This window comes from Apis mellifera, linkage group LG13, assembly GCF_003254395.2.
Source record: "Apis mellifera strain DH4 linkage group LG13, Amel_HAv3.1, whole genome shotgun sequence".
NCBI lineage: Eukaryota > Metazoa > Arthropoda > Insecta > Hymenoptera > Apidae > Apis > Apis mellifera.
Genome location: NC_037650.1, coordinates 3,734,862 through 3,756,720, shown reverse-complemented (window position 1 = coordinate 3,756,720; position 21,859 = coordinate 3,734,862). Strand labels below are relative to the sequence as shown.

The 21,859-nt window shown below is 35.5% G+C and overlaps 2 protein-coding genes across 8 annotated transcripts; both read right to left on the bottom strand.

Annotated features, from left to right (window-relative positions):
• Nucleotides 1-65: 65 nt before the first annotated feature.
• LOC725290 (transcription factor CP2-like protein 1) lies at nt 66-21,843 on the bottom strand. 7 transcript variants are annotated; one of them, XR_003306013.1, is made up of 14 exons: nt 21,635-21,843; nt 14,006-16,941; nt 13,528-13,756; nt 12,160-12,304; nt 9,593-9,670; nt 8,309-8,518; nt 8,082-8,226; nt 7,575-7,811; nt 7,088-7,336; nt 6,941-7,017; nt 2,372-2,564; nt 1,992-2,280; nt 1,830-1,908; nt 66-1,738 (listed from the first exon to the last, which is right to left on the bottom strand). XR_003306013.1 is itself a non-coding variant. In XM_006558486.3 (13 exons), the coding sequence occupies exons 2-13, from the start codon at nt 14,141-14,143 to the stop codon at nt 1,686-1,688; spliced, it is 2,205 nt and encodes a 734-aa protein (XP_006558549.2). In that variant the 5' UTR covers nt 14,144-16,941; nt 21,635-21,843; the 3' UTR covers nt 66-1,685. The 7 variants fall into 7 exon arrangements, 6 of the variants coding, with proteins under 6 accessions (XP_006558549.2, XP_006558550.2, XP_016771261.2 ...); XM_006558486.3 differs by having other exon boundaries at nt 1,830-2,280; XM_006558487.3 differs by having other exon boundaries at nt 1,830-2,280; nt 7,575-7,787.
• LOC725247 (probable inactive tRNA-specific adenosine deaminase-like protein 3) lies at nt 18,646-19,887 on the bottom strand. Its single transcript, XM_006558537.1, has one exon. The coding sequence runs from the start codon at nt 19,885-19,887 to the stop codon at nt 18,646-18,648; it is 1,242 nt and encodes a 413-aa protein (XP_006558600.1).
• Nucleotides 21,844-21,859: the final 16 nt, after the last annotated feature.

Sequence of the window (21,859 nt, the reverse complement as noted above, 5' to 3'; positions counted from 1 at the left end):
AATAGTATATTTATAAATTATAAAAGTGGAGATCATTTATTGGGAGGGAGGGAGGGGACAATATATTTTGGCAAAAGGATATTTATTGTGCCATTTTATGACATACATAATATACGTCAAAATACTATATAACATGCAATCAAATCAACACATTCTTCTGTGTGTCACGATGAACGTTTAAGTTTCTATTCTTTTAATATCATTTTATATAATATCTAAATTAAGATATACAAAGATATTTTTTCTTAACACATGTACAATCCTAACGATTGTTACATGATTCATTCAATTGATATAAACAATATGCGTTTTACGTCACATTGAGGATTGAGATATGCTTACTAGTTCAATTCACATATAGAAATATATGTGATTAGACATAAATTATAGAAAAAAATATTAGCCAGTGTTAGCGATAGTATTGTATCATAAACATCAATATAATTTCAATAATTTGTATATATTTATTCATAATTCTGGAATTCATTCTTTGCAAAACCTTTATTCTATGATTTAATATTTGCTAGTAAATTATAATACTTGGCATGTTGTCCATGATTTACAATCTTTAAGAAAAATTTATCTTTTTCTAGTTTGTACTGAAATAGAATTCTCTAGGATAAAGTAATTATCATTACTCTTGTCAAATCCTTATTAAATAAAATTTAACACTTTGTTATGAACAAAAAAAAAAAAAAGAAAGAAAAAAAAATAAGGCACTTATATTTTCTCTAAGGACGTACTTTGAAGAATAGAAACTTTAATTGATACTTTCTATTCTTTGCTTTGGCAAAGTGGCGTCTTTTAGGAGTGATTTTACACTCTTTTAAGACTTAAGAAGTTATTTAATGTTGAGATAATTCGTGATGATAAAAAAATTTATTATTATTACATTTATTATGTAAAATAAGGATTATATTCATCAGCGGTATAATTCATTAATGTTTTGTTTGAAACTTAAAACAAAACATTTGATTTATACCAAATGAATAATCATAATAATAATATTCGCTTATTAGATTTATAATTTTTGTGGCACAAGGATTGAGTAATTGCGGTAATCATCGTATATATTCTTTAAAATAAACAATTTACTTAAAGTCTAATAAAAAAAATTAACTGAATTATTTATATATTATCTTTATAGTAATTGAAATTTTCATATAAAATAATATATGATATTATTTGACACACACATACATATATATGTATATATATATGTATATATACATATATATGTATATATATTTTTAATGCTGAAAATAACATGTTTATTTAGAAATATCAATTTTCCTGAAAATAACTATACTGGAATCTTTTAATGAGTATTGCATATAAAATATGGGTAGATTTCCTTGTCTCTTTATTAATAAGGCCTATTCTTCGATATTTCTTGGATATTCCTTTTACCTGATTGTATAAAATAATTATCTCAAATTAATTAAAAACTAAATAGTTTACGAGCTATTATGAATAAATAATTCAGAAATATTTTCTAATAATATCGTAATAATGTCGTAATTTAAAACAAAAAAAAATCGACAAATTTTTAATTACGCAATAAGTTGCTTTTGTCTTACTACGTAATAAATTCTTTATCGAATCACAGATTCGTTTGGCAAATTTGGGATATGTGGAAGATCTACTACATAATTTTGCAATTAATTTATCAGTAGTTGTACTTTTTAAGAACGCGACGAAGGTTTTAGAAGCAATTTGTAGCGTTCACTCGCATTATCTACAACAGAATAAAAATTATTCATTAAAATCATTGATTAACAAAATGAAGTAATAAAAATTTTAATGCAATTTTCCATTTTTTACATTACCTTTGATAGTTTCAACGAAATACATGCTTTCATCTTTCATGTTGGCTACCAATTCATCGGTAACTAACACATGGATACCCTGAGGACCAAGAAAGAGAACAGAATGGAGTCGATCATGAGATAAACTTAAGGTGTTCAGTAACTTATTTATCAAGGCACTACTGGTCAGACTGTCCAAGTAGGCGACTCTCCAAAGTGAACTGTTGTCTTCCAGCGAGAAATATAGGGTAAGTTTTGGGGTTGGCGCCTTTGAATGCAGCGCGTTGAACAATCGGATCCCATCAGCCAGGCCACAGATTTGAATTAAATCATCCCTAGAGAGTCGTAAAATATCCGAAGCAGAGAAGCTTGCGAACGTGGATTCAAATGCGTTGAAGCGACTAGCACGAAGCCACGTCGTTGTCTGTGCCGCATTTGCGTCAGGTGACAATTGAACCAAGCATGACGATCTCTGTATAAATTATATTTTTATTTTAATTTCGATGCTTAAATTGTAATTTAATTTTGTAATTTAAATTGTAATTTTTTTTGTAAAAACTAACTTCAGTTTCGATACAAGATTGATCTGGTAAAATTGCCGCAGGCGATGGTAGAGCAGGTGCTGTTCCCACGTTTTCCTTCACAGCATCAGAAGCGGGAACTAGTGGTACGATACCTGGATTGGAAACTGAAAGTGCCAAGGGTGCTACCACTGGTGAAGTATTGCCACTTATAGTAGAGCGACTTTGAGGAGATCTGTAAGAGTAATAGAATTCTTTTTTAATATAATTGAATACTTGTTTTTTTAATTTTTTATCTCTATTTTAATCAGTGTATATTCAAGATGTGTATTAAATACCTCCAGTACTTTTATATTCATCAATGTAATTCATTAAAGTATGAAAGATTGGGGTCCATGTAGAACGTGAATTAACGACATTAAGCACAATGAAAGCAAACACGGTAATAATTGACACTACAACCTATCGCTATTCTACTGAATATTAAGTCATTAGGTTCTGTCAATGTTCAAGGAACTAGAACCATTATTCATAATAAGAGTTCCTTTTTTTTCAAACACGCGAAAGCATTAATAATGTAATTGTTGACCTTAAAATTATCTAATTTATTGCAAAGTTACATAAGCATGTAAGAATAAGATGTAGAAAAGCACGCGAACTAATTTCTTTGCTTTATTATTTCTTTTTTTTCTTACTCTACATTCTTTTTATTAGAGTCTTACATGGCGCGTCTTTTCAAGCGAAAAATCAGCTTGGAAATCCCTTTCCCATCGATCCTTTTGTTATTCCTGCCTTTTCTTATCGTGAGACTGATTAATCCTCCGCGCATGAGATTACCTCTTCTCGCTCTGGATTCCGAAATAGAATGAATAAACTTAGCCACAACTTCCACTTGTAAGGGGCCTCCGCTGATCGTTACTTGGTGTTCCAGAAGATAAGTCGAGGCATTTCCAAGAAATTTGGCCGTTGATTTGATGGCCCAGCAACTTTTCAACTTCCAACTGGAACAATTCTTTGTCATCTCGATAAGTCGTGTTCAAGATTCTATTATTTGTCTTCAAAATAAAATTTCAAGCATGGATTTTTATAAAAAGATTCTTCTGATTTCTTGCAACAGTTTCTTTCGACTTTTCATTCGCTCCTTCATGAATATGTGCAATTTGAACACAGGAATTCTCGAATAATTCTTTATTTTTTCTTCGCCCATTCGTATAAATTTTAATTCTGATTGATCCTTTCTTTTTCACCAATTCAACTTCGAGGAATGTTCATCCAATGAAAAAGAATAGAGAGTACATTTTACTCTCGTTCGATTTTATTTTCTCAAAAAAAAAAAAAAAAAAAAAAAAAAAAAAAAAAAACAGTTATATTAATTTGTCGATTCGATCATTAATATATCCAAAGTATAAGCAATTGTAAATTTCATTCGCAACTGAGATCCAATTAATCGTTTGAAAGTCTCGATTCAAAAAGACTGACGTTGGATACAATCGTTACGAATCAGATTACTATTGGTACGCGAGTCTGCTGCGAACCGGATATCTCTAGTTTCGTCTTCGTTCATAATCGCGTTAAATTTGCAAAAAAAAAAAAAAGTTTATCTTTTTGATAATGAAAAAATAGGCTTGTATTTTCTTTCATAAATTCTTTTTAATTTCTCGAGATTCTTGCGATTTTTATTATCTTCTTTTGTTTTGTGGCTTAATTAACAAGCAATATTAAGAATTATCATTGACTATAGTAGTAGCCATTTGTATTTGAAATCCACTTCTTGTTACGTGACAAACAACTTTTTGAAAACTCGTTCCGTTTCTCAGCCAACCAGCAAATCGTTCAAGTGCATCGTTAAGTGGTTCTCGTTTCTCGTGTTTTCATGGTTTTATAACCAATTAGAAATTAAAAAGGTATCCGAGAACGCGCAATTTCTTTTCCTGCAACGAAAGGATTCGGATCGTAATCAAGTCAAACGATAAAAATCAGCGAAGTTTTTCGTTCATTGATCTTTTTGAACGGTCACTTAGCGATTGTGAAATACAACATTTAATTCAATATTTTATCGAACCTTTGATGAACAATTTTTATCGAAGGCACAAAATCGCGCGTTTTGTTTACGCGGATCGAAAAGGAAGTTTCACATAGAAACGTATTTCAGTTCAAGGCCGAATAGAACCGCCTTGGCATCAGCTTTTCGGCGGCCAGGCTGCTCGTCATCTAAGGAAGTGATCCTGGCGTGACAGGAGCACATGACTGGCCAGGATTTCACGCACAAGCACGTTTTGATCGTCAACGCGTAATAATTCGAGATCAAGAATACTCGACACGCATGACGAATAATTAGCTGGAAATCGAAATTCTACACTGGACGAGGGCATTCCAACGGCGTGTAGCGGCTTCACTCTCGATTCGATGTTCGATCGATAAACTTTCCTCAATTTCGAGAGTTCTTTGCTCGTTCTTACGAATTACACAGAAAGATAGTCAAATCACAATATGCGACGCACGCGAGACACAATTTCCTTTCTAGGAAAAAATTATCCTTGTTGCGATTTCTCAAACATTACACATTTGGTTTAAATTTGTGCTATTTTCTTTTTTTATCTTATCCTTCGATATTTTCGATATTTTCTTCGTTTTGTTCGTATGCAAAATCGATATCTCGATATCTCTTTTCACGATCGATCCTTGGTGCTAGAGAAAAAATGGCGCTGTTCCGGGATTCACGTACGATTTATTTTTAAATTCACGGTCGATACAGTAATCTGTTCTCGTATGATGCTTTATTTGTCGATGTGTGCCGGAATAAAGAGAAATCGAAAGTTTTAACACTTCGTGGATTATTTCACAAAATAAAAATCGTATTTGTTTCGTACATTGTGTATTCGACTCTCGAGAATTATCGACACTGACCAGTTCACAAGAAGTTTAATTCCCTTCGAACGATGAATGTGTTCCGTTGCCGAGTCCCCTCGGTTACCTTTATCACGTCCACTTCTCTAACTAATGACAGTAATGGCTCGAGGTCGCGAAAATAAGCGATAACGAGTGCGTATCGATTACTCGCGAAAATATCGCGACCAGCGATCGCCTCACAGTAGAACGAGTCAGCGAAAACACGGACGAATGTAAAGAATTACACAAAAAGATAGTCACTGATCACTGATTATCACGTTTTATTTATAAACATACACTCTCAGCGGTAGATCATGTCTGCGGTTCTCACTGATTACCGTTTTCGTTGATTATTTCAGATTCACCACCAACAACGTGTTCTGTTCCGAAGTAATTACAACAAATATAAAAAATAGAGGAAATCGATGAACAAATTGAGAATTTAAAATTCCCGAATCGTGAAAAGTTGAACGATTTCAACGGAAAAAACTGATGGGTAAACGTAGAACCGAAACGGCTGCGCAGCGGTGCGTGTATCGTGCAACGTTCTGAATTTATTTGTCGTCGAGGTTGTCTCTCTCTTTTACTCGGAGCATCGTTGTCGGCTCTACCAGTTGCCGGCTTGTGCCAGTTCGAGCCAGTTTCACAACTCCCGTACCGGCACCTCCTCTTCCACCACTTTATCCCAAGCCTCGTATCGTCTATTGCCATTGCTTTCTGCCACCACTTTACGAACTACTTCTACCATTCTTACATCTCCGCGATTCATCCACGATCCCCCACCATTAATTTTGCGGTTGTTCAAAGCGAAACGGCAACACAGCCATGCATTGCAAAGAAGAGACCATCATGCACCATGCATATTCTTCCTCTCGAGAGATTTTTTCTCTTGATATGTTTTATTTACTATTGTTTTCATCAAACTATATATCTTTATGGATTTTTTATTTTTGTTTGATCTTATTGTTCGATTTGAATATCAAAAAATATTAAAATAAATCTTCTTTTTGCATATTTTAATTATAAATATGAGACATGATTTTTGTTTCATGTTTACCATGAATTATGTTATTAACGTATTAATATTACTATGTTAAAATTCACAGAAGTTTACACAGAATTATCAAAAGGTAGTAGATTTTTTAAATAAATGAATTTTATATTTTGTGAAATATATATTTACATGGAGGTCATCTGATATATATATATATATATATATATATATATATATATATATATATATATATATATATATATATATATAGATTGTTATTTAACCAAACGGAAACTTGTAATATCCGGAATGGGCCAGATAATTTACATGACAACACAAAAGTTATTACATCACCTGACACATAGATTATTAACAATATTTTATAAAGTCATAAAATAATAAATATAAGAACTTAAAGAATGAAATGTCATAAATTAAAAAGAAAAAATCAATGATATTGATTATTTCTTGTTTGAAATATAATTTTTAATTGACGCAAAACGATTTTATTATATATATAAGGAAGAATTAAAATAAAAAATATTTTGATATCAATATAGATATGTAATGATAAGATATTACAAATCAAACACAATTAAAGATATTGTATATTGTGATTTGAATTCAGTATTGCATAATAACAATATGCATTTATATTTAGAATTATAGTCATGTAAATGTATCATAAAATAAATAAAAATGGAAATAATATTCACATTTATACTTACATTGCCTCTGTTGAAGCATAGGGACTTCCACCACTTTGTGTAATCACATTGGATGATGATAACGAGTCTAGGGGAATCTGTAATCAAACATAGAATTCAATCTGATTAGTTTTCTATGAAAAAAAATGTCGAATGTCCATTACTTACGTCGGAGAGAACTGTGCAGTCGTAACTTGGCTGATATTTGTCTTGCTCGTGTGGTGGTCGTCGCAGTATTTTGTCACGATCTTGCTTATGTTTGCGATCAGCTCCTTTCAACTTGAAAACTTTTACCTGGCAAGAAGCAGCGTGTAAACGAGGACCTCCCGGTAGTCGCGTTTCCACTTGTATTCGAAATGGTACACCTTTTTCTCCACCATGTTTCTTGGGCGTAAATTCAGTGCTAATACAGTTCACCTAAGGTAAAAGTATCAAATATCATCTTAGTTTCAACTTTATTAATCGAACTTTATTAACCTATTCATTCTGATATATGATATTGAGGAAAAACAATAAATTGGACCCAATTGAATCAGTTTTTTTGATTCTTCTTAAACATTTGATCAAGTTAAAGAATAACATTTCAGAAAAAATATAGTTTTGGAAGGAAATTTAAGTATTTATTTCTTACTTTTTATTTCTAATGCGCATCTACCTTTATATATACCCCAACTTCCTTGGTAGGATCCCACATAAATTCTACGCTATTATTTGATGGAGATGGTTGACAAACATCCACCATCCCATAACTAAGAGGAACATCGACCTCGAGTAATCTTTCACCAGGTCTTGCGCGTTGCCATGCGAGCATTTGTTCCCTTTCAGTATATTGAAGTCTCCTCTCGTGGAAGCAAATGCGTATTGTCGACTGAAACAAAAACGTTGGATGTCCCTTCAGAGACGTTGTAGCACCGTTTGGGAGACTCACATCTTTCCAACGTCGAGGATTTACGAGCTCATACCGAACTTGTTACTTTGTGAAAGATAATGAAATGTAATTAAGAATTTGCCAATGTTATTATACAAATGCAATGTACGTACAATCAGCATGAGCTCTTCTGATTCCATTTTAAGAAATTAATACGTTTTTTAAGATGTTGCTACCCAAACATAGACAATCTCTTGTTCTATTCTGGGAAACGGATAATAGTTGATCAAGTACCTTCAAAATTTTCCCACGATAAGCAGATAAATCACCTAATTTCTTCAATTTGATCTCGTACGATTGTCCCTGGTTCAAGTAAGTGAGTGTCTCTTCGTTAACTTTTGTTGCAATACTAGTAGCAGCAGCAAGCACATATTGGAAACTAAAAAGAATATTATTTTTCTATGTATTTGATATAATTGAATATTCATAATTCAATGTAACATTATTGAATAACATCATACCGGCAATCCTCGTTGAGCTCGCTTCCCTGTTGAGAGGAAGACACGTGATTTCCTGAGGATGATGTTGGAGGATATTCTTCGTTCGAGGGATAAAGCAACTGATGAAGACTAGCTGCTGTCTGCCCATTATTATTACTATCAGCTTCAACAGAGTTGTTCACATTGTTCGTTGGTGCCGAATTAATTGTTCTCTGTGATACATGGTTTAAACTGCAAAGCAAACAAGAAATATTACATTAATTAATTATATGCATTCCTGTAAAGTTTGATACGTTTTACACGAAGGGATAAGAATGTTTACATTTATTACGTGCTAATAATATTGTGCTTCTTCGAACAAGTTTAAACGTTTATTTCGTGATTAATTTCATATAAACTGCACTCACTATAAATTAAAGAATATCGAGGGCGAAAAGATTAAATCCGAGGGAGTTTTCATTGCCGTTGAAACTAGTTTTTCAGGAGGATACCAATTGCATCGCAGAAAAATAAAATTACACTTAATTCGCGGTTGTCACGAATACTTTTCACTGATTCGTCGGAACAACTTGACGTTATTACATGTTGTGTGGGTTTCGTGAAACGCAATGTTCCTAATTAGGAGCAATTTCTACACAGACGATTCATTATTACGAGCAGCTGAAATAATATACTCTTAATTTTTCTTTTTTTTTTCTCTGTCAATTGTCCACCAGAGCAAGATAAGTAACTACGTCCATCCAAACATCACGGTTTTCTTTTCTTCTTTGAAAAGTTAACTTGCTCAAAATAATTCTTGGAATTTATACAGTTTGTGTATAATTTTCAAGTTAAAAGATATTCGCAATAGAGCAAATGATCACGTTCGGAAGAATCACGTTTTTCGCACGACCGATCAGTCACAAGCAACTGACATTTAACACTGAAAGATACCGCGAGATAACTTGCGAGGAACCTCATAAGAGTAAAGGTCTGACCTGCGTGCCATTCGCCTGATAATTGTGCGAAAAAACAGCATGATAATCTTGTGTCTTTGCGGGGGAGTCTCGTGGCAAATTCCGCTGCCGGTTTTTTTTTCTTCTTTTAAAATTTCTCTTCCATCGTTTCCACGATTGTTGATTGTTCATGACTGATATTAATTGCAATTCAGGTTTCACGTTTCGACTCGTGACAGATGTAAGTAAAAATAGAAATAGCGAGAAATACTTGTCACGATAATTGCAATTAATGAAACGAACATCGCATAAGATGATGTCTTATTAAAAATAAACAAAAACATTTTTGCATCGTGCTTAAAGAACTTACTTGGAATTTTGCTGATTTTCTGGTGACGGCGCCTCTTGCTTAAATACCGTCAATGATGGTAATGCAAGCAAGGCTTCGCTGTAAACAAATTTCGAATAATTATGCATATGCATCTCTTTTCGTGTTCTGTTTGTTTTCAACATATAAATTGTAATTTTCGAGGCAAACAAATGGGAAAGTAATTAGTTTTTTTTTTTATGGAAACAAGATTTTTCCGCGATTATCTAATAATCTTTCATGTAATTGCACTCTCATTTATTACGATCAATAAAATGAAATTAAATAAAATCGATTTAAGCCGAATGAATGTTTATCCGATAATAACTGATAGATAGATTCCGGTTTTCGCTATCGACTTTTATTTGTTTTTATTGATTAGAATGGCAGAAGCGAACAAGATATAAAATATCAGTAAAAATAAAGAATTATAATTACAAATTATGCAACATAATTTAATTTTTAAAAAATTTCATGGATTTATTTATATAAGATCATAAAAAAGACTGATATTTATATACATATTTATATACGTCTCAGACAATTTATTTAAGATTTAAAAAGTTTATTGCGAGACGAAATCCAGCGCAAACTGGAAAGAAATTATTGCGGCTTACATAAACTACATTTTATGGAAGCTGAAAAATATCTCGGATACTCTCATCTTTTCTCAAATCAATTTTTTTTCTTCCTTTATGATCTTCTAATCGTTCCATGTTAGCTTAGAACTGAAATTAGGAATAAGAATAATTTAATTTTGTCGAGCAATCGTGAAAATGATGATATTGTTAAAATAATAAGGTAATAACGATAAGTTGATCGATTTCATGATATGCAGCTTAATTCTTAAGACGGAATAAAGAATGAAAGAATAGTTTGAGAACCGCTATGATAAGAATTAAGTCACTAAGGTCAATGAAAACCGGAACGTACCAGTTTGAGTGCAGTGAAATTAATAAATCTACTAATAAAATATCACGATATTATTAAAAATAATACAGTACAAATTAGCCATAAATTTAGGATGTTACTATGTAAAATTGAAAATAAAAATTTGGCTCTATATTTTAACATTATGTTTAATCATAAATCATACTGCAAACAAGAATATTTTTTTGCCTTTATTAAAAAATAGAAAAAATATTTAGCACGAAAAAAAGTTTTATACCATTTCGTTCACTCACCTACTTTTTAAATATTGATGCATGATTGATGTTACTCGAAATTCAAGCTTGAATTTTTCTCTTTGTAAACATTTAACAATTTCACAAATACTATGATCAATTTGTTTAACTTACACTTATCTATTTTCATACATTTTATTATGTTTTTAATGAAAATGATTTTCTAACACAGGCTTTATATAAATTACATCCACTATTTTGGTATCACATATTGTTTAGTGTCACGTGATTTATATGCGCTGTAAAAAATGAAACTGTTCACTGGCATTAAATTTAAATAATCCAAAAATAATCAATTCCGCACTCGTGAAAAGTTGTTGGGATTGATTTTATTTAGATTCACATTAAGAGATAACAGTTTTTCAGTCATGAATTTTAAAAAAATTATCACCATGTCTCTATAGCGATGATGATACGAGTATCACGTGTAATCCTATCAGCTGATTCTTGGCGGTGGTGGTTGTGCTGCTTCTCCACTACCGCTTACAAATGCGAGCAATGCGTGTTATCTAACATTGAAAAGTTTCAAATGATTATTTCCTGTTATTTTATTCCAATGATGTGAACCGGAAATTCGAATACGCGCAAAGTATCTTACTTCGATTTATCCTCTTTTAGAAGTCTTATTATAAGAATTTAAACAAACATATCAGCAGTGAATTTATTATCGAAGACATTAACAAGATTAAATTAAAAAATAGATAAATCGATAAGTGATAGTCGAACGCGTATGAAGAAAATCTTTTTTAAATGACGATTTTCCAAACGTGTTTGTAAATATTTTATGAAAAAAACAAAATATAGATGATTTACAGATGCAAATCAATTAATAGACAGCAAAACGAAAGAACAATTTCGCTTAACGTAATGTTCTGGCGAGTTTTAAAACCGTATATAAAAAAATTGGTAAAAATGGTACAATTGAGTCCAGGATGGAAACGCACATGCCTGTACGCGCAGAGACTTGGTAAGCGTCTAAACGTCTGTAACCGGCGTGATTTCCCAGCGTATTCTGTTCAAGCCACAAAACACCGACAACTGTGTCTGGTTTTAACCGGATTTCTGACTCGACATACTCCTTTCCCACTACTGTCTACGTTTTAATCGAGATTCGATCCACTTCTGCACACGGATCTTTAGAAACCTACTTTATCGGCTAGTCTTATGATCGAATAAATCCTTCGTGATCGACCATCGGTTGAGCTTTAATAAAAATTCAATTTTTTGCTTTTTTTTTTTAACTAGAAAAAATAATTTTCTTCCTTTCTTGGATAATTATAAGAATTTCCCTTTCTTTCCCTCTTGTTTGCCTCCAACATATGAATTTTTCATCATAACTTTTCCAAGAAATGTATCTTCTCCGATGGAGAAAATATTTATATTTACCTCATATTGTAGGAGGCGACTGCTGTTGCAAGATCGGATGCTGCAAGTGCCGAGAGCGATCCATCGAAGTCGGCTGCAAGATGTTCGGCCAGCTCCTCCACTTGGGTTGACCATCCTTGTCCAGAACCATTGCTTCCGACAGATCCTGAAAACATTGAAAGAATTGAAAGAATCGTTTCAACTATTGTTTCACTGTTAAAAAGAAGAAACGAAAAAAAACCGATCTTATCCTTTGCTATTGATAGATCAAAGATCAAAGATCAAATTATCACCGTGATAACATTGATTCTACAACCTTGTACATTAGCATAATTGATGTAAAACTGATGGTGCATAGCGCCAATCCTGGATTTCGTATCCTGAAGGGCCATAACTGCGTTTCGCCTTCGATTCTTGGAAGTTATAGCAGGATATCGTCTAGCGTGTAATAATGGTAACCTGGCGCTGTCTACTTCACACCACTTCATTCTATATATCTCTGCGAGGGGATAAAGGAAGCTTGCAGCACACTTGCAAGAATAACCACCGAAATAAAAACGATGCGCGTACTACCTTCCCGTAGTTTCTCTCGGATGGAGAACTAGTATTAACTTCTTCTCTCTCTTTCCTCGGCTGGAATATTAATCTGCGATACACTGTGTACTCTGGAGTTATCAGTTTCCCCTAACCACGTGGTCAAAAAGGCGTCGAATAAACGCATCACGGCACTTTTAGCGAATCAGTCGCGAAACGTTCCTCGAACAAGCATCTGCTGTACGAATTTCGACATTTTGGACCAAGATTAAGACGTTTCGAATCGAATTAGGACGCGTTACGACGTAACTCTGGCACCTCCAAAGTTTCTGATAACGAAATCTTATTTCGTGGAACGTTCGCATCGAACGATATTGTGCACGGTAAATGGAATTTTTGTGAATCGGATAATCCAGTGTTCCTTTCAAATACGTAGAAATTGAAATCTTGTATTTGGTACAATTTTAAAAATCCAACGGCTGTAGAAATTAAATGGAATTGCGAGTGCCTACGACTGTGTATCCGAGGTCCTCGTCACGACCTTTTGAATGATATGTCTATATTGAGAGCTGCACGATAGCAACAACAAGTGTATGTAGTCAGAATCGAATATTCGCTAAAAGGCAAAAGCAAAAGAAAAGTGGGAAATTTATAAGGAAGAATAAATATTCTAACATTGATTTTTAAGGAGGATGAGAAAACGGATAAATTAAATCCGTCTTACCTTTTTTCTCAACAATTCTCAGTTTTACTTGATCGTCCAACGAGCTCTAATACATTTCTCAAATGTTAATCAATATTCATAATTGTATAACAGAGTTAATAATTTTCAAATATACTTTCAATCGTACTAACCATCTCTCTTGGCATGCTTCTTCTCGAGTTCTGTAATTTGCGACAACGGCTCTCCGGCTCGACGTTTCAGGGTGCTCTGCTGGCAATTGGGGGAATTGTCGGAAGACGGGCTGAGATGTTGGGGCGATTCGCTGCTCGAACGTATTTGGACACCGTCCTCCGGGGAATCCTTCGGTGAGTTGTATTTATCCTGCCGTAAAGAATTTTCTGCACTGTGATATCCCATCGCCTAAAACGTTTGATCATCGTCAGTTCACGGGATGAAACGCGAGGAGCTTCACGTGTTTTGTTTTAAGGGCCGATCGATCCTGCTTCCGTGAAAATAAGGGAAGAAAAATTGGCCGATATCGTTAAAACATGCTGGATTTCCTAATTGAAATTGAATGAAAATTGGCGAGCAACGTGAAGCGTCGCGTTCAACGCGTTACCAACGAGATGATATCGCTATCCCAAGGAAAGAACATATTAGAAAACTTACGTGTTGAGTGGCGATGGGATCACATCTGTTCTGACGAACTGGGGACAGCTGTTCGTACGGAGGTGACGGTGTATTGGGAAACCATATCGTTCCATTCAAAGCATCTGCACTGCCGTCCATGATGAATTGGAGCTCCATTCAACGACTTTAAATCTCGAAGCACTCGTTGTTAGGCTTTCTACTTTTCAGGCTACTACACACTACTACCTTTTCGAATACCAATTGTTTTGATCCTAATCACGATTATATTATTCGCCCTTACCAAGTTCAGAGAGTGCTCAAAGATTCTTTGGAGAACGCTTTGGTGGCCCGTTTTGGAAGAGAAGGCTATAAGTCCAGTTCTACAAGTTCTAGTTAGAACGTCCACGATGAAATTTCTTAGCATCAACTTAAGGGACTTAGGGACTTCTCCTTTTCTAAACATTAACGTAACATTCTTCAGTCACATCGGATAATTTTCCTTTCCAGTCCTTTCCCCTTTTTCTATTTTTTTTCTTTTTTTTTTCCTCTTTGTTTTCGCCGCTTCTCGGCTTCCTCCGCTCAGCTCGTTCCTTTTCTTTCGTTTACTAACCAAAACGTCCTCCTTCTTTTGTGCGTTTTCTCCGCGTATTTTCCTCGATCGGGATCGACAATGATCTCGGAGGTGCACGGTGCATCACTCGACCACCGGTTAATAAAGGGCCGAACTTCCTTAAGGAAGAGTTATCCTTAGAACATTACGAAGAAGCTATTGTACAATTTCTTGATGCCAGTTGTTTCGCGTTGCCGATGCGTTTCTAGGAGTGCGCAACCCCGTGACTTAAGGGAAAGAAACCGCGAAAAGACGACGAACGCGTCCTCGAATACCATCGCCACACCTTGGCTGCAACGCATTTTGTCACTATTTTTTCTCTTGAAAATCTACGAGTTTCGCGAAAGAACGGCGGCTATTTCTTACTCTTTTTCTCTCTCTCCCTCTCTCTCTCTCTCTCTTCCTCTCTCTCTCTCTCACTCTTTCTCTCTTCTTCCTATTATATTATTCTCGATTATCCGAATATATTAAAAAATGTCCGATGGGATGGAGGTTTGTCACTTGTTAGTTAAGATGAAACTTAGATCAGGATTTGAATTCTAGAAATTCTATTTCTATTTTATTATTCTCGATAAAAATTCGTTTCTTTTTTTTATATATATATATATGTATATATGTATATGTATATATTATACGTTAAAAACGATTGTCGCTCTTAACTTGGGGAGGGTGTCACGTAAAAATATATTTTCTTTCTAACGACTATGGCTCACACCACTTGATAGTGTCTCGATAATCGAAGGCCTTCGCCTATCACGTCGTCACCACATTTTCAGGATCCTTCGTTCCATGATGCCGACGGAAAGATAAACCTGATCCAGAAGGGGGGGGAAAAACGAGGCTTCGTGGCGTAAAACCAAATGGGATTTGTTTCGTTCCTCGATGTTCCTCAAACTTCTTTCCACCCTAAGGAAAGTCGAGTCTCGCGAAGAAGTCAGCCAGAAATGTCTTCTTCGTCGTCGTACTACTTAAAAAAAAAAACACGAATCTCCTCTCTAAGCTCGATTCTCCTTTCTTTCCAAGTAGGCAGTGCAACGTAACGATCAAGATCTTTCGAATAATAAGAGCCAATAAATATGAGCCATTCAACTGGTCAATCGAAACTTTCCACGATGTTGTTCGAGTTATCAAACGTTGGGATTCGATTATTTCCTTCGATTGTCCTTTCTTTTTCCCCTCTTTTTCCAACGATTTGAGAATAGAATATCTTCTTTCGAAGATAGTGAGCAGAGCACGAAAAAACGGTTTCGATTTCCTGATTTCCAATTCTTTCCTTCTGTATATGCTCTGGTTGATTATCTTTTACAAGCTCGGCGCAATCGTTGACCGACTTAAACCGACTGAGACAAACTGGATGTGCGAATGTCTCTTGTGGATCTGTGTGACCCTTGCGCACGACGACGGGCAGGCAGCAAATTGCGCGACACTGGCGACGTTAAAAGTTTTGTACCGAATCCGCTCCAGCGATGCCTTCCGTCTAAGAACGATCTTGGTATCTGATCCAATCGCGACCGCCTGTATTAAAAGGCTGACCAATAGTGTCTACGCTGGAGGGTCGACCCGACCGTCAATTGGAACCACTCAGTGTTGATGAGCAAAATGTGACTTGGTTTACCTCGTAAAATCGTCCCGAATTTGATCGACACCACCGCTCGATCAATACCTGATCTCTTCCGCTTTTCCTTTTCCTTTCTTTCTTTATCGATCTTTATCGAATATTCGTTCTTCTATCCCTTTCCAAAAAAATCGAATAACTCGATTCTCTAATCGTCGTCAACCACAGTGACGATCCACACAGTGCCTCGCTCGTGTCTTCGTCTCGCTATTTCGAGATCACGATGACGACGTTTACATCAATTTGACGAGCAGTTGCGTCGTAAAAGATGGCTCGTTTGCCACGTGGATTAATTATTTTGCCAGCCGTTATCTCGATATACTTTGCCGAGTACGAGAGTTTTCGTTTAACTTAATTCTCTCCGATGAGATGGCAAAAAAAAAGAAAAAAAATGGGAAAAGAAGTTTTTTTTTTTCGAGTCGACAAGCGACTAGTGTAGACAAGAGGTGAGAGGATTCGTTTGTTGGTTATTATATAGCCACGTGCCAGAGACGGTGGACGTGCAACAAATTGTGTAGCCGTTAATAAAAGTTTTTCTCGCAGTTCTTTCAGCGAAAGTGTATTCGAGCGAGAGAAATTTTTCCAAGGATTGGACGAAGAGATTTCCCTTTTCCCTTTTTTTTTTCCTCGAACGAACTTCCAAACTCTGCTCTCCGATAGCGATCCTTAAACTTTCGTCAGCCTGTTGCTCGTAACTTCGTTAAACTTCGTCCCAGAAAATGATGATGAGTTAAATTAATATCGCAGAACCTGAAACAACAAAATTAATATACGTCCACGGAACAGGTGTGCCGGTGTATACATTTTCCGTAAATGTTAATTCTGTGTTCCAATACGTGAGGATCTCTTTTATTATATAAAAAAAGAAAAGAAAAAAAAAAGAATATTACCAATGTACGAAACGTTCGAGAAATATATCTTGCGTTAAATACGTTTTAATTTATACGACAAAATTTTGCCCACACCTAGATACATTTTCGTCGAAAATTATCCACAATTTAGAAAACGGCCGTTCATCGTGCTCGTCGAACGAATCGTCGTGAATACTTCCTAATTCCCCATTTTCCAACATTTTTTCTCTCTCCTAAACTCTTTTTTCCACTCTTCTCCTCATCTTTGTATATCCGTATTCAGCAAAGCCTGGCCTGCTCAAAGGGGGTTAGAAGACTGAAGTCTGAAGTTTCGCTGATTGAAGTTAATCCGCGAGGTCATTGTTATACGCGCTACTCGGTTCCACACAAATTAAACCGTGTGCCTTGCCTTGTACGAGGAAGGGGGGGGGGGGGAAATACGCTCGACAGACACGCAAGTGTCGACGATACTCGCGTGTGTCACGTCTAATCCGCACCACGGGGGGAAAAAACTCGGTGGAAAAATCTTCGACCGATTCGACGAGATCAACGACCACCGGCAGCGAATTACTTCGCGACCTTGTTCCCTGCCACCGCGAAGAAATACTTCGAACGAGCAAGATTATTCGTTTGCCGGCCAACTATTCCACTCTGTATTGAATTACAGAATCTTTATGACTCGTAGATGAAATTATTTTTTTTTTTACGAACGGACTTATGCAAAGCTAGAAAATAAAATTTACACGAAGTGATTATTCGTTGAATTGATTTTTATTTAAATTTAAAAAAAAAACAGACGGATGGAATCATCATTCTTCGAAGAAATGGTGGTCAGGAATGATGTAATACTTTGAAAGAATTGGTTTCATTAGTTAATTGTCTCCGAGCAATATTTACTTTTTTATTAGATCGTTAAAAATCTATCAACCGAACGAATCGAGATGTTTCTCTTTTTATTTGGAGAATTTTTAATCGGAGAATGTTCCATCGAATTTTTGTATTAAACGACTTTGTTTGTGCAAAATTATTCGAAAATAATGATTTTTATATAATTGTAGAATTGGAGAACGATAAAGGCCGCAAGGAAACGTTAACTCGTCGTGTTGGATGAAGAAATAGTGTACAACACGAGTAAAGACCTCTATTCCTGCAAATTGTACTAAGACACCAAGGTCATATATATATCTTTGTAATGGACGAATGCATGTCTGAATCACGTGTAAGATTTGCGCCGCCTGCTTTTGATTGAAATTATAAACCGGTTATCACATTGATGCTATAGTATCGCTCACTCGACTAACTTACTTCAGAGACAATGCCAAGGGCAATTCTTTCCCGAATGTCATTGCCAAAGATTAGAGAAAAAGTATAATCATCGCTTGTTGAATTGCATCCAAGTGTGTATATCAGTTCCATCCGTTTTCCATATTTTTAAATACATTTTTAAATGTAAAAAAAAAAAAATATAAAGGGAAGCCAATTTTTTTTTTTTGTTCCTCTTATGATCTATCTTGTGTATGTACGTATGATCTTTATATTGTTCCACGAATCGTTCGTTGATAGAAAATTATGATCAATTGTTGCGAATGCATCATCATGTGAGTCAATTCATATTCCTGTGCTCGATATCTTGTAACACTCGTTGACATTCTTGCTCCAGAACACCACTCCAAACCTGATACCGATGATTCAATCCTGGCACAGCGTGTAAAATCGTCTTGGTTCCTAATACGCCTGTAGTTTTATTGGAAATACCGTAAAATATCCTTAAAATTCTAGAGTGCAAGAGTGCCATAGCGCAGAGAGGGCACGGTTCCATCAATAGAAACGTCCAATATCCCGTGCACAAATAAGGACCACATTTTTCAGCAATGTTTGTTGCTCCTGCCTGTTCGGATTTACACGTGGAATTGTTCCTTCGTCCTCGTCGAATCGCAGAAGATACCAGAGATTCCTCTTTTGGAAGATTAATTTTCGTTAACGATGTTGGATAACAAAGAGGAGCTTCCTCTACATATTTTCTTTTAATCTTTAATTCCCTCGTTGCATAGCTTTCTATCTTCTCTGTAGAATCGATCGTTTCTGAATTATCACTATTCCGTTCAAATTTCGATTCCAACCTCCAAGCACCCCCACCTTGAAGTTTGGCGACAAGATCCACGGCGAGCATAGCCGCGTGCCACATTGGATGTTGATCGATCTTCGAGGCAGCAATTGCAAGAATTCTTCCATCCTCCGGATCAACGATCACAGCGCTGCCGTTGCAATTCTGATCACCGACAGCCTCTAATTTGGCTGCCTGCACCGCAACCTTCATATACCTCTCTATCAGGTTTAATTGATGTTCTGTAAAAATTGATCCATCGATCAGACATTCGATGTTTGGATCTGGATGAAAGTTCAAAGGCCAAATGTTCGAGGCCCGAGACGCTTGCGCTTTCGTTTTGGCTCTTCTTGCTGGTACTTTCAATATCTGAAAATTATCTTCCAATAAAGATAAGTCAAACCCTTTCTCTCTTAACATTATCTTTAATTCGTCCTCTGTCAAGATACATTTCTCGGATGAATTTTCCATTTCTGCTGATTCTATTTTCGTGCAATTTAACGGTGCCAATAGTAGCCTGTTGGAGGAGCACCGTTTGAGATGCTGGAAACCTGGCAGAATGGAAGAGATACTCTGAATCGCAGTCGAGATATCCTTTTTCTGCTTAAGCACACCCACGTAGACATCTTCGAGGGGTGGATCGTCCGTGAAGTCAGGGTTTAAGATCGGTCTCGCTATCCAACTTCTAACAGTGGTTCCCATTTTGCTCTCCTTCGGGCATTTGGGCGAGGTGATCGCCATTTTTCCTGAAAAGACGGTGGTGCCTTCACTTTTCGTCGTTTCGTCTTCATCGATGCTTTCAAAGTTTTATCTTCGATGTCTTTAATATATCAAACCTTCTGTTTATTTTCTTACATTATAAATTTAAGATGTAGTTTTATATATATATTCGTATGAAGCGAACAAAGCGGAAGAAAAATGGACACGTATCGTGAAAGAATGTTGTAGTTAGTGACGGTGCACTTGGTACGGCTCACACAGGAGGAGAAGCGATTTTAAATTGCTGTCAAGTTGGGCCACGGTCGGATCGATTGTCGGAGTTAGGCGCAATTGTACGACGTTGATCCACGAACAGAAGAAATAAGGTCTTTGTTGCCACGCCGTCCCGATCCTGCGATGATCGCTTTCCAGTTAAAACGTGAAACCTGTGGATGGAACGGTAACGACAGAAATCCGTCGTGAAATCTTACGATATTTGCCTGATTTCGTAGATCAACTTTGGCGCGGAGTTTGGGCTCACGAATGAGCCACAAAATATTCGGGATACGAGCTCGAAATTCCATAAATTTATCTCGGGCCGATAAGAAACAAGACAGATTAGAATTATTGAGAGGGGGAATTTGACGAAGCGAGATTGAGAAAATATTTATTAACGTTATACCTATTATTGTATCGTTTTATCAGACGAAGAAGATACGGTGTAAAATAGGTCTCGAGACGAGATAATGCAGCTCATTGGATCTTCGTTGAAAATGCAATCTTTTTGACCAAAGAATCGTATTGTTAAGAACTTTGAATTGATATGGTGATATGCTTTTAATAAATTGGTGAACGAGTTACGTCAATATCGAAAACGTGATTCGATGATGATGCTTGAGAAGTCACATCTTAAAGCGTATTAACCGCTCAGCAGGAGGAAAATATGCCATGGTCGGATGTTCTGTGAATGGATAAATGAGTGGACAGGACAGATTAAATTATAAAACGTTCATAGCGTAATAGCGTGCCGCGAATACGAGGTTATTGTTAAAGATAGTCATTAGACGAATGATAATTTTATTATGAAAGAACGCTACGATTGAATTTTATTCAAACGTATATTATACAAAAATATAATCATGCAAATATATATTATTCGTTGCACAAAAATTTGATTTGTTTTGTTTTCTTTAATAATTAATAATTAATAAAGAATATTTTAATTGAAAAAACAAAGTAGAAAGCATATAAAATCATCTGTTAAAGAATTAGAAACGTTTATTTATAATTTAAAGATGATATTCTAATAAGCATTGTACTCGCTATCGATAGAAGGAAGTTAAATTTCGCGCTTCGTTACGTCAACAAAGATGGTGGTAGCACATTCGTGCAAAGCGTGTTCCTTATATAACATAAAAGGAACAACAAGCAGACTCGAGTGACGCAGCACACAAATGTAAACTCATTAAGAAAATGTATTCAACGAATGATACGGCCGGAATAATTAATACAAATTTATAAATAAATTCTAATTGATTTAAATATCGTAATTTTTTTAATCACAACGGTTCATTTTTTAATGGATTCGATTCACGTGCCAATATGTCTTCCCTGGCCTTGAATCGAGATATGACACGCGTGTTCCGCATCTTTCGCGCTTGTCAAACAAAACAAATCAACTCGATCGAAACAGACAAAAGATATTTCCAAAAGAATGACTCGATCATGACGAACAACCTCGCATACATATTCTTTACGCAAGTGGCAAAAGAAAGATGAAAATTCTTACCTGCTGCTGTGTGAAAGCACGTTTCAACGCCTTTTTTCGGTTTGATTCTTTTCCTCAACTATAAACGAGTAGATCCTTGTCAATCACACCTTTCGATGCTTTATACTCAAACTACGATTCACAAATAGCACAAAACACACGTGAAAATATCCGTAGAGATGGACGTTTACAGGAGAACGACTTATACCTTTCGCGATTACGAGTTATCGACGCTACTGATGCACA

What these genes read in the sequence shown, in the direction of transcription:
- LOC725290 (XM_006558486.3), bottom strand. Translation starts at nt 14,143, where the DNA reads ATGGAGCTCCAATTCATCATGGACGGCAGTGCAGATGCTTTGAATGGA. An exon ending in GTCGCCTCCTACAATATGAG is followed by an intron (nt 9,671 to 12,159) that starts GTAAATATAAAT and finishes ATTTGTTTACAG; the next exon opens with CGAAGCCTTGCTTGCATTAC. An exon ending in GAGCTCAACGAGGATTGCCG is followed by an intron (nt 8,227 to 8,308) that starts GTATGATGTTAT and finishes TATTCTTTTTAG; the next exon opens with TTTCCAATATGTGCTTGCTG.
- LOC725247 (XM_006558537.1), bottom strand. Translation starts at nt 19,887, where the DNA reads ATGGCGATCACCTCGCCCAAATGCCCGAAGGAGAGCAAAATGGGAACC.